This window comes from Xenopus tropicalis, chromosome 10, assembly GCF_000004195.4.
Source record: "Xenopus tropicalis strain Nigerian chromosome 10, UCB_Xtro_10.0, whole genome shotgun sequence".
NCBI lineage: Eukaryota > Metazoa > Chordata > Amphibia > Anura > Pipidae > Xenopus > Xenopus tropicalis.
Window position 1 is genome coordinate 3,483,107 of NC_030686.2, and position 12,746 is coordinate 3,495,852.

The following is a 12,746-nucleotide window of genomic DNA, read 5'->3' on the forward strand; positions in this document are numbered from 1 at the left end:
ACCCCAGCTGTACCAGTGCAGGAATGGCTGCCCCCGGGGCTACACAGCGGGGTATTTATATAAACTATAGTAGGGTTTCTGTAGCAAACACCCCAGCTGTACCAGTGCAGGAATGGCTGCCCCCGGGGCTACACAGCGGGGTATTTATATAAACTATAGTAGGGTTTCTGTAGCAAACACCCCAGCTGTACCGGTGCAGGAATGGCTGCCCCCGGGGCTACACAGCGGGGTATTTATATAAACTATAGTAGGGTTTCTGTAGCAAACACCCCAGCTGTACCAGTGCAGGAATGGCTGCCCCCGGGGCTACACAGCGGGGTATTTATATAAACTATAGTAGGGTTTCTGTAGCAAACACCCCAGCTGTACCAGTGCAGGAATGGCTGCCCCTGGGGCTACACAGCGGGGTGTTTATATAAACTATAGTAGGGTTTCTGTAGCAAACACCCCAGCTGTACCAGTGCAGGAATGGCTGCCCCCGGGGCTACACAGCGGGGTATTTATATAAACTATAGTAGGGTTTCTGTAGCAAACACCCCAGCTGTACCAGTGCAGGAATGGCTGCCCCCGGGGCTACACAGCGGGGTATTTATATAAACTATAGTAGGGTTTCTGTAGCAAACACCCCAGCTGTACCAGTGCAGGAATGGCTGCCCCCGGGGCTACACAGCAGGGTATTTATATAAACTATAGTAGGGTTTCTGTAGCAAACACCCCAGCTGTACCAGTGCAGGAATGGCTGCCCCCGGGGCTACACAGCAGGCTATTTATATAAACTATAGGAGTCTTTCTGAAGCAAACACAGAACTTTTATCAGGGCAACAGTACATGTTACATTTGATGTACTTTTAAACATTTTCATTGTTTGGTGTTACTGTTTCTTTAAATTAAGAGTGTTACAATTTGCCTAGGACAACTCCTATTGACTTCTACATGACCTCGACAGCTTTTAGATTGCAACGTTTTGTATTAGTGGTTTTTATGTTTAATAAATCACAAAAAAATGTGTGTGTTTTTTTAACATGGAAAAAATGAAATATAAATGTTAGTAAATGCCCACTTTGGTGTCACAGGAATCTGAAAGTAGTGGATCTCATTTTCTCCACTGGCATAACTGTGAATATTTCCTAAGCGCTAAATACTAACTTTGCCCAAGAAATTTTTTTCTGGGTTCAGGCTGGCGAATTGCCATTATAAATATAGAACAGCCATTAAAAAAAATAAAGGGACTCGATCTGGGGGCCCCAACCCTTCTGCAGTTCTTCTCTATCCCCAGCCCTGTACAACAGAAGTCACGTAGAGAAGTAATGACAGAGATACCTCTCAAACGTGTTCTCTTCTCTTTTGTCCTCCTCTGTCAGCCTGGCGTACTTTCTTCTGATATTCTCAACTAACAAATCTGTAGCCTGGATCAGTTCTTTAGGTTTCTCTTTCTGACAAAGGCAGTTGTGAAATACCAGACAAAATAATTTGATTAGAACCCACTTTTTTATTTAATCAGTCAACAATTGGTGAAGACGCCAGAAATAACAGGTCTATAGATATGTCTCTAAACTTTGCAGAAGAGAAAGGAGATGTTCCGGCGTGTATTAATTATACAGGTATGGGATCCCTTATGCGGAAAACCCTGGGTCCCGAGCATTCTGGATAACAGGTCCCATACCTGTACCTTATAAATATGCTCTAGCAAACTACATTAGAAGGTGAATCCCTGTCTTACCAAGTGTTTCTCGCAGTGTTTCTGAATGCTTGATTCTGATGATCTAGCAGACATTTCTTTTGTGGGAGTTGTGGATATTTCATTAGAATGCTGCTTGACAAGGTGGCTGCTGATCTTTCCTGCAATTAGATAAAAGTGAAAAGTTCAAATGCATGTTAGGGCTCTGGCACACGGGGATGTTAGTCGCCCGCGACAAATCTCCCTTGTCACGGGCTACTAATCTCCCCGAGTTGCCATGACCCGCCATCCCACCGGCGAACATATAAGTCGCCGGCGGCATGGCACACGTGGCGCCGCGATTTCCCGAAATCGCGGAAAAGACTCGCGAGGCTTTTTCGACGATTTCGGGAAATCGCGCCGCCGCGTGTGCCATCCCGCCGGCGACTTACATGTTCGCCGGTGGGATAGCGGGTCATGGCAACTCTGGGAGATTAGTCGCCCGTGACAAGGGAGATTTGTCGCGGGCGACTAATCTCCCCGTGTACCAGAGCCCTTAGAGTTTTAGATAGATAGATAAAAGTAAATGAAAATACAAGCACCAAACTGACTGAATCAGTTGGAATAAAAGTGGACAAACAAGCAGAGATCTTAAATTCCCACTGTCTGTGCATATATGCCAGATAGTCCTTAGGACTGTAGTAGGTCTGTCTAGAGTAGATTAATACATTTAATCTGAAAACGCCTCTCTTAATGGCTTGGATAATACATCAAAGCTTTGCTTAGACCACACCGGCTTGTTCAACCCAGTGGCAAAAAAGAACAAAGCAAAATTATCCAAGAAAATCCAAGGGGCACTTAACCCTGCTGTGCTGCACTGTTCAACCAAATTTTACTCAGCTGTTGCTGGACTACAAATCCCAAAATAATGTAATATATAATGAAAGTTGGGCTGATCTGAGAGCTGTAGTCCAGCAACATCAGGGTTGTATTCTTAAAGCAATATTGCACAATAAATCTTTTTCAAAACTTTTCCCGAAATCTCCAGGGCCAGCGGCCACGTTAAAATGCAAAGAATCCTCCAATTAAAATTTTAGCTGATTTGTGTAAATCCGGCTCCCTATTCTCTGTTCCTGCAATTGGAGTTGGAAGAAATAAGCACAGTTTCCCAGCACTGAACAAGTCTGTCCCTTTATCCCCATGTCTGATTCCTGTGCCATATAATGACGGGAAAAATGGCATCATTATCTCTATATGTAAGGTACCAGCAAGGGGCCTGACACAGGGAATCAGCATTCTCATTGGTCACTTCTCTTGCATTTATAATGAAGATCAGTAGAATTCTCATTGGTGAATTTTCTTGCATCTATAAATAAATTTTTTGGCAACTTCTATAGCAAAACTAGGGGGTGCTGTGGGACATTGTTATGGTTGGGTTTACAACCCCTTTAAAGAAAGCTTCCATATTTACCCTGATTAGCAATACATACAGACGATACACTTATTTTATTTCCAAAACCGCCACTGTTTTCCTGCTTCCTGTTCCTTTCATGTTGATTTACAGATCTCTTAGTGAGACCAGGCAATCTGTGAGGAGAAAAGAGACAAGAATTTAAGTTTGCTACTTACAGGCAATAGTATAACCAGTGCATGGGGATCAGACTGCAAACTGCAGGACATTGAAATGCAGTCTTGTAGAGCAAGATTTAGATTCTGTTATCATATATATAGTATAAGAAGTCTGGAAACTTACAAAGATGAATCCTTTGTGGCACAATATTGTGTGTCTGGCACAATCTCATTTAATTCATCTACAAAAATGAGAAACATGCGTCTAAAATAAGTTTCTCCTAGATACAGCATTTGTTGTTCCCAAAATGTTACTAACCTGGATTACCTTTAGGAGCTTTGTTTACATATTGGAATGTACATGCAGCATCAGTACTGGATTTATGCTAAATATATAGAAATAAAATGTAATTTATGATCATAGTTTATGATCCCATCATGATTAGCAGCATCCATTCTAATCCTGATCGTTACCTTTGCCAGTTGAGGAGTTCTGTCGCTGCAAGGGGACCCACCTCGGGATTTATTTGGTGGCACAGTGTTCCTTTCAGCAGGCCTTACCATTTCTAAAGGAGGTTTTGTCCTAATTCTCCTAGATGCAGCTGAAAATAAAAGTTAATTATGATAAAAGCGCCATCAGTCTGACGGGTATTATGTAGCTGAGTCAGTGGAATCTTAAGTTTATTGTGGGGAGTCAATTTGGATTTTCTGGGCACCCACCAAAGCAGACGTACGTTTATCTGCTATACCTGGTGTGCTGTGACTGTGTTTATGGGCAATTGAAAACACACCCATAAGTTATTATAATATCATAATACCAGCAGGCATAAAAAGGGTGAATGGGTCAGACAATAAAATCACTAATAACAGTATCAACAATAATTATAAACACATATTAATTAAACACAGGGCATTCTATGAAAAAAGTTGTCCTGTTTTGATCAACACGCAGCTAAGTAAGTTCCTAGTTTAACTTACGGTTGTTTGTGGCTATGTTAGTTATCTTCAGTCCAGACCCAACCATTGAAGATTCTGACATTTTAACTTTAACAGGAGTTGTAGGCTAAAATATTACAATGACAAAACATCGTTAATCATCTGCAAGGTGAAAACAGTGGTATAATAGCGCGCTCTCCTGGACAATAATAATAATTACTGAAAGGCGATACTAATTCAGGAATGCATAGTAGAGCGGCAGGGGTTCCTTAGAAAGACCGAATAAACAGGGGTAATCAGGGCCACCATCAGAAACTTTGGTGCCCCCCACATGTTATTTATATACATAATAAAACATTTATCCACTTGCCATTAAGCTGTTAGTGTTATGCTCGTGGTTACAAGTAGTTTGCTTGAGGCTTGAAGCTGCAGAGGGAGGTTGGTTTTTCCCAGCAAAATCTTTGACATCTGGTTCAGCCACAGGCTTCACAGAAGAATTGGACCCTTGGCTTTCAGACAGAAGGATCTTAAAGGTGACAGTTAAGAACAGGCATCAGTGGATACAGAGATGGTTAGAAAATGTGTACAATATTTTCTATGGAATATTTGTAGGACTAGTTGGAGTCATGAAAAAAGAGAGGAAACGCAATTGAATATAAATATGTGTTTAGCAGTTATTTTTTAAGGTTCAGTCCTTCTCTTCCCCTATTTCCCTAACATAGTAAGTTAGGTTGAAAAAAGACGTACGTCCATCACATTTAACCATAATGCCTAACTTCTAGTTGATCCCATCTGAAGCCTCTCTAATTTGCCGCAGAGGGGAAAAAAGTTCCTTCCTGACTCCAAGATGGCAAATTAGACCAGTCCCTGGATCAACTGGTACTAAGAGCTATCTCCAATAACCCTGTATTCCCTTACTTGCTAAGAAGTCATCCAGCCCCTTCTTAAAGCTATATAATGTATCAGCCAGCACAACTGATTCGGCTGATACATTATATAGCGTGCTATTCCAATCAGCACACTTATTGGAATAGTGTATAACCTTAGGTCACTAGTATTCTATATTCCATAGCAACCAGGTTGTGCTTTGAAGAAATTAGAAAATAAATAGGGTTGGGCATGAAAAGAAAAATAAGTAATAAAAGCAACAATAAACTGGAAGCCTTTAAAGAATAATAGTTATTTGGATACTGGAGTCAGTCGCCCCTATTGGAAAGCTGAAAAGAGGCAGAAGAGGAAGGCAAATAAATAAGAACAGGATATTCTAGACCAGTGATCCCCAATCAGTGGTTTGGGGGCAACATGTTCCTCACCCTCGGATGTTGCTTCCAGTGGCCTCAAAGCAGATGCTTATTTTTGAATCCCTTGCTTTTGGGCAAGTTTTGGTTGCATTATAACCAGGTGTACTGCCAAACAGAGACTCCTGTAGGCTGCCAGTCCACATAGGGGCTGCCAAATAGCCAATCAGAGCCCCTATTTGTAGTCCCAGGAGCATTTTTCATCCTTGTGTTGCTCTTCAACTCTTTTTTACATTTGAATGTAACTCCATTTGAAGACACAAGGAGCTACTAGTAGCAGCTACTTGTTGTAGCTACTAAAAAAGACAATGCTGATCATTTACAGATTAATGTCCCTATGTGTGTTTTAGCAGAGGCAATTCTCAGTATTGTCTATGGCAGCGGATTTTCTGACGTTTAGTAGCAGTGACAAGTAGCTGCTACTAAGTAGCTCCGTGTGTCTTCACCCTTATGGGGGAAAGAGACAGAGAGACACAGCTATCTATGCTGTTATATATGACATGTAAAATAAAACAGATTTGCAATAAAGGACAAGCCAAAGCAATTTTTACCTGAGATCGACATTCTTCAAATATAACACGGACTGTTGTTTCTGCATCTGACGCGGTTTGTTTTTTAATAAAGTCCTATTAAAAACAGTGCATATTATTACAGATCTATTTATCACTTACAAATGTAATGGATGATCAAGAACAAACCACAGACAACAAACCACAAATGTAAGGGTAATGGCACAGAAGTGGGCAAATGTAACTTAAGGTTGAGACTATTTGCTCCGCTGCATTTTGGGCAAAAAAACTTACCTTATTCTTTTGTGCAGCAAACACCCTCTGAGCAGCAGACAAGATATCCAAAGGACAACTAAAATATATCCGTATCTGCTTCCCTTCATACTGACCGGCGGCAATCGGTGCTTTCAGATCCACTGTCAGTAACTTGTTATTGTCTACTTCTGTTCAAATAAAAAGAGCTAAATCAGTTACCAGGTTGAACTTTAGAAAAATATAGAGACTACAGGTATCGGATTTGTTATATGGAAACCTGAATTCGAATTACATGAAGCCCGTCTCTCATAGACTCCATTATAAGCAAATAATTCTTATTTTTAAAAATTATTTCCTTTTTCTCTGTAATAATAAAACAGTACCTGTACTTGATCCTGACATAGATATAATTGATCCTTAGTGAAGGAAAAACAATCCTATTGGGTTTATTTAATGTTAAAAAGATTTTTTAGTAGTCATGGGAAAACATGTTTTTTTTCAAAACCCATCAGTTAATAAAGCTTCTCCAGCACAATCTGTAATTGCATTGTAATCTGTTTTTCCCATGGGGCTAGTCACACTTTACTGCTGCGCTGCAAATTGGAGTGATATCCCCCCCTCCCCACCAGCAGCCGATCAGCAGAACAATGGGAAGGGAGCAAGATAGCAGCTCCCAGTAGGTATCAGAATAGCACTCAATAGTAAGAAATCCAAGTCCGGCTTGGGACTCCTCTGGTTACATGGGAGTTGGAGAAACAATAGGTTAGCTGAAAGCAGTTCTAATGTATAGCGCTGGCTCCTTCTGAAAGCTTAGACTCAGGCACACTTTACTGCTGCGCTGCAAGTTGGAGTGATATCCCCCCTCCCTCAACCCCAGCAGCCGATCAGCAGAACAATGGGAAGGGAGCAAGATAGCAGCTCCCAGTAGGTATCAGAATAGCACTCAATAGTAAGAAATCCAAGTCCGGCTTGGGACTCCTCCAGTTACATGGGAGTAGGAGAAACAACAGGTTAGCTGAAAGCAGTTCTAATGTGTAGCGCTGGCTGAAAGCTCAAACTCAGGCACAATGCACTGAGATGGCGCCTACACACCAATATTACAGCTAAAAATACATTTGTTGGTATAAGAATAAAGGTTTAAATGGCAGAGGGAATTATTTGCTATGTGAACAGTGTAATTTAGAAATAAAACACCAGGTCCAAGATATTCTGGATAACAGGTCCCATACCTGGACAAGTATTTTCCAAAGAATATGATAGAGACCAATGAAATACCTGCAATGCTGTACACAATCACATCACTGTCTTTCACGCATACTGTGTCCCACTGATGCTCCTACAGGACAAGAAAAGTGCATTTGTTTTGTATTATGTTTGTATTATGTTGGGTCTTGCCATTTGCTCCTTCTGTTGTGTTTCATTTGAGGCACACAGAGAGCAGCAATCTGAACTACGTTGGTAAACTCTTATGCAGTAATTCAGCAATTAGCTTTCATTGGTGTAGGGTAATGAAAGAAAACATCCAATTGGTTGCCTATGGGCTACTGGACTAAATAATTATGTTGCAACACCAGCAATGCCATTGTCTCACCTCTGCGGCACCTGCAGAAATGTAGAAGGAAATGCTTTGGGTACCGGTATTAAAATCAATCCAGAATTCTTCCAGCTTTTCATCACATGGCATCTGGAACTATGAGAAAGTGCAATAAAACATAATAAACTCTCTCACTGGGGATCAGTGCAATTTTGCCGCAGACTTTCTTGGCCAGATTTTCACAGATCCGCCTTATCAGCACATAACTTTTCAGTGGTGAATCATTGTAGCGATAAGCAGATTGACCCAAAACCCACAAGACCTGCAGGTAGGTTGGCAGAATACTGCAGATAGTTTGATGTGGATGCAGGTAAGCTTTGGGTCAGTTCTGGTAGAGCATTTTGCTGTACATTTCTCTGCCTCTTTCCCATAGTTGCGTCCACTCTTGGGTGGCATCCATGATGTTTCATGGTGGCTGGCAGGTAGCAGATTGAGTAGTGGGATTGGGAGGGAGGGCAAAATATTGATTGCTGGTCTACTAGATTAGACACAGGTCTCTACTGGGAAGGTCTGGGATGATAAAAAATCTTAAGCTGGCAATTTTGGACTGTGTGTGGACTCTAAATTATCATCCCGATAATTCTCATACCATAGCGATTGGTTGTTTAGTCGATAGGTTAGAAAATGTCGGTGGGAAAAGGATAAAATCATGTATTGTGTATGTGCCGATACCCTTGGGGAACTTACAATGGGAGTCACTTCCGTACGATTGGTGCCTGTAACTATTTCATGTTCAGAACATCCTCCCATTGGTTATTTTTATACCTTTATCCTACAATTTCAGGCTGAATGTACGACCGATATCCCGAAGTTTGTCGGAAGATGACTGAAATCTGAACGTGTATGGGCAGCTTTAGGCTACATGTGCTGATGGCATAAAGGCTAAAATTATGCAGCTGTGTGAGTGACCCTTTACCCTTAGGGTATGAACCTACAGAGCAAGTTACTCGCCCGCGATAGATCTCTGCTTTCCGAAGTTACGCAAAGTTTCCTCCTGCAGGCAACTTCGGATCACCAAATCGATGCGAAGGGCTTTCCGACAGTGACTTCTATTGTTGCCGGAGCGGTTACTTGCCTGCAATAGCAGAAATCTATTGGGGGCAAGTAACTTGCTTCGTGGGTTCTTACTCTAACCCTGTAACCTTTCTTCTCCTCTCTAGCCCCACCTCAATAGCACTTGTATCTCAGGTTTATATTTCATCTTTCTTCTAGGATAAAAACAAAAAGGTAAAAAACAAAAAAGACCCAAATCCCGAATGGTCTTTGAAAGGGGCCCTTTTTTCTGTTATTCTCTCACACATTTGGAACATGTCTTGTCATGAACAGCTATTTAAGGGCTGCCTGTTCAAGGTATTCACAAAATAACTGCAATTACATGTTTAATTCCTCTTATAAAAGAAAAAAAATCATTACCTTGTGGTTGTCAAGATATGCAGACAGACAAGGCAAGGTAACAACGCTGTATGAGAGAAGGATGTTTATTACACACAGCAGAAATATATTCCCATAGTTCTGTGCATACTTTCTAGAAACAGATGTACATGCCTATTACCCAATCAAATACAGAACACCAACTACAGCGGCAATAAAGTGCATGTTATGCATAAGATGTTTCTTATAGAACCCAAACGTGTATGATAAGGATAATGCTTCATTAAATTTCCAAAATACATCTTTTCTAACTCTTAAAGGGGACGTGTAACACATAATAAATTGTATAATAATAATCCTTAGCAAATTAAACAGGAAACCCAAATTATTTGTTTTATTAAATCATCCATACTTGTAATAAATGTATTTTATTACAAGTAAAATTTTAGTATGTTATAGAATGGTCAATTCTAAGCAACTTTTCAGTTGGTCTTCATTGTTTATTTTTTTAGAGTTTTTGAACGATTTACCTTCTTCTTACAACTCTTTACAACATTTAAATGGGGGTCACTGACCCCGGCAGCCAAAAACTATTTCTCTTTGAGGCTCCAGTTGTATTGTTATTGTTACTTTTCATAAGTATTTTTTCTATTCAGGACCTCCCCTATTCATATATAATCTCTGCTGAATTAATTCCCTAGAAAGTGTTTTTTTGCTGCATGGTGTTAGTGTATGATTCCTGAATTCGGTTTTTAATTCCAGAAGAGTTTACCTTTTTTTGCCGCCCAAAATTCCATTGATCAGGTTAAGGAATTTCCTGCAGTCCTATAAAAAATAACAAAATGAAGGTAGTTACAAGAAAATGGTTTCCTTTTAACCTAAGAAGAGTATAATAGCCAGACGTACGGTTTCAAACTCAGAATCCTTTATTCTTTTGAATGCTTCAGCGATAAATTCCATGGGAAACCACTGACTGGTGAGTTCTCTTTGCGCTTCTGATGTCATCCGGCACAAAGCTTCTGTGATCGCCACTTGCAAATCAAAATCTGTAATAATGATTTCCTATGCATTATGATCTGATACTGAGCACAACCAATTTAACATATAATGAAGGGTGAGGCATGCTGGGAGCTGTAGTCCAGGAACATCAGGGTTGTATACTTAAAGCAATGTTGCACCATTAAACTTTCCCAAAACTTGGCTTTTATTAAAATGCACAGTTTCCCAGCACTGAACAAGTCTGTCCCATTATCCCCATGTCTGATTCCTGTGCCATATAATGACGGGAAAAATGACATAATTATCTCTATATGTAAGGTACCAGCAAGGGGCCTGACACAGTGCTGGGAATCAGCATTCTCATTGGTCAATTCTTTTGCATTTATAATGAAGATCAGTAGAATTCTCATTGGTGAATTTTCTTGCATCTATAATTATGTTTTTTGGCAACTTCTATAGCAAAACCAGGGGGCGCAGTGGGGCAGCGTTATGGTTGGGTTTACAACCCCTTTAATCCATTCTGGCATGTGGCTTTCTCTGATCCTGGGTGTTTCTAGAGTGCAGTATATTTTACCAGAAGCAATGTCATGTGACACATGAGAAGCACACTCCCCCATCCTAGCAGAAAAAGTGAGTAAAACTTTTAGGACGAAGACACACGGAGCTACGTAGTAGCAGCTACTTGTCACGGCTACTAAACTCTAGAACATCCCCTGCCATAGACAATACAGAGAATTGGCCCTACTAAACACGCACAGAGAGACAGTTATCGTCTAGTTATTGTCTATTTCTGTAGCCGTGACAAGTAGCTGCTACTAGTAGCTCCGTGTGTCTTCGCGCTTACAGAACTAAATTAAATGTATGTGTAAACACTTTTCATTCAGATGACAGCAATCAACTAAACTGTGACTGGAAAGCGAGTATAAGCTGATCCGAATATAAGTCGAGGTACCTAATTTTACCTAAGAAAACTGGAAAAACTTATTGACTCAAGTATAAGCCTAAAGTGGGAAAGGTATGTCCTTTTTCATTATGAAGGTTGTTCCTTCAAAAGTATATGCTGAAATCCAGCTGCAAAACAGTTCTTTCTCCATCATTTGAAATCCTGGCAGGGGAGGAGGGACTAAAACACTGATGTTACAAATTGTAACAAGCTTACAGACAGCATGCAGGACTTACATAACAGACAATGCATTGTACTGGGATGTTCCTTTCCTAAGTGACATCACGTGTGCAGGGAATTGTGGGATTTGGATGAGGGCAGGCTATGGACATTCGACTACTGTTACATTTTATTTGAGTCTCAAAGTAGTCAGCCACATCAGCAGGAGAACAGGGGGCGGGGCTTAGGTAACTGTTCCAAACAGTTGAAATCATGTTTTCTTTTCAAAAAGCTTAATATGTGTTTAAGTGGCGTTCCCCTTTATCAAACTTCATTTCCACAGCTCTGCACCAAGACACACAGTCACCACCATTAGACCATTAGGCGGGGGGCCCGGGAATTGACCCGCCCCCCACCCGCTGCGTCCTCCGTCACACCTGCCAACTGAGAGAGGAGACGCAGCGGGGAGCGGTACTGGGAGCAGTATGGGGAGTGAGGAAAGAATACAATTTACCCAGTTTTACACAGACACATGCGGTTCATGTATGTCCCCCCTCTCCTGAGGCACCGCCTCCAGGCCACGGACTTGAGCAGTCGCACGAATGCTACTAACGCGAGCGCACATTCGGCACGCTCTGACACTGCTGATAGCCGTATAAGCCGAGGCTGCGTATTTCAGCACATTTTTTGTGCTAAAAAACTCGGCTTGTACTCGAGTATATACGGTAATATTGAATGTGGAAGTGTAAAGCAACTTACCGCCAGCATCTAATATTCTTTTAGCCATAGAAGCCCTAAAAAACAAGTACTAGTTAAAGTACTGTCACATATGAGACAACATGTGAATAAAACACGATTTATCTGAGTGCACAAAAAGCCTGCCCTCATGGAGTCACACTTTAGGAGCCACAGTGGCCGGGGGGCAGTTCAGCAAAGACATGTTTAGGGTATTTATTATTATTCATTTTTAAACATTTGAATTATTTGATAAAAATGGAGTCTATGGGAGACGGGCTTTCCGTAATTTGGAGCTTTCTGGATAATGGGTTTCCGGATAATGGATCACATGCCTGTACCTTGTACTTGATCCCAACTAAGATATGATTAATTCTTATTGGGGGCAGAACAGCCCTTTTGGGTTTATTTAATGTTATAAGATTTTTTTTAGTAGCCTTAAGGTATGCAGATCAAAGTTAGGTAAAAACCCCTTATCCAGAAAACCACAGGTCCCGAGCATTCTGGATAATAGGTCCAATACCTGTACCTGCAGTGTTACAATGTAGCCCCTATATTAGTAACAGTTTTTGTTTTACATAAAATAATACTGCGACACCTTAGCCAGGGCAGCAAGTTAAACAGGACTATTTAGGCACTGCTTAATGTGATAATATTACAGTAGCAGCAGCAGTAGTGATGTGAGTATTTTTTTAAGCTACACTGGCCACACATATGAGTA

General features: G+C 41.0%; 1 protein-coding gene across 5 annotated transcripts in view; it reads right to left on the reverse strand.

The window, feature by feature from the left end:
* Window positions 1-12,746, reverse strand: part of sycp2 (synaptonemal complex protein 2) — a 48,273-nt gene that overhangs the window by 21,191 nt on the left and 14,336 nt on the right. For 3 of the 5 annotated variants that reach the window (XM_031894465.1, XM_031894464.1, XM_031894467.1), the window contains exons 9-24: window positions 12,050-12,084; window positions 10,096-10,235; window positions 9,962-10,014; window positions 9,232-9,277; window positions 7,816-7,914; window positions 7,500-7,560; window positions 6,264-6,412; window positions 6,012-6,086; window positions 4,533-4,688; window positions 4,205-4,289; window positions 3,701-3,828; window positions 3,546-3,612; window positions 3,411-3,468; window positions 3,129-3,244; window positions 1,721-1,839; window positions 1,321-1,433 (exon numbers count right to left, since the gene is read on the reverse strand). In XM_031894465.1, coding sequence (XP_031750325.1) covers window positions 1,321-1,433; window positions 1,721-1,839; window positions 3,129-3,244; window positions 3,411-3,468; window positions 3,546-3,612; window positions 3,701-3,828; window positions 4,205-4,289; window positions 4,533-4,688; window positions 6,012-6,086; window positions 6,264-6,412; window positions 7,500-7,560; window positions 7,816-7,914; window positions 9,232-9,277; window positions 9,962-10,014; window positions 10,096-10,235; window positions 12,050-12,084 — 1,500 coding nt within the window. The remainder of the gene's footprint in view (window positions 1-1,320; window positions 1,434-1,720; window positions 1,840-3,128; window positions 3,245-3,410; window positions 3,469-3,545; window positions 3,613-3,700; window positions 3,829-4,204; window positions 4,290-4,532; window positions 4,689-6,011; window positions 6,087-6,263; window positions 6,413-7,499; window positions 7,561-7,815; window positions 7,915-9,231; window positions 9,278-9,961; window positions 10,015-10,095; window positions 10,236-12,049; window positions 12,085-12,746) is intronic. The other 2 variants (XM_031894466.1, XM_031894468.1) reach the window with 1 other exon arrangement.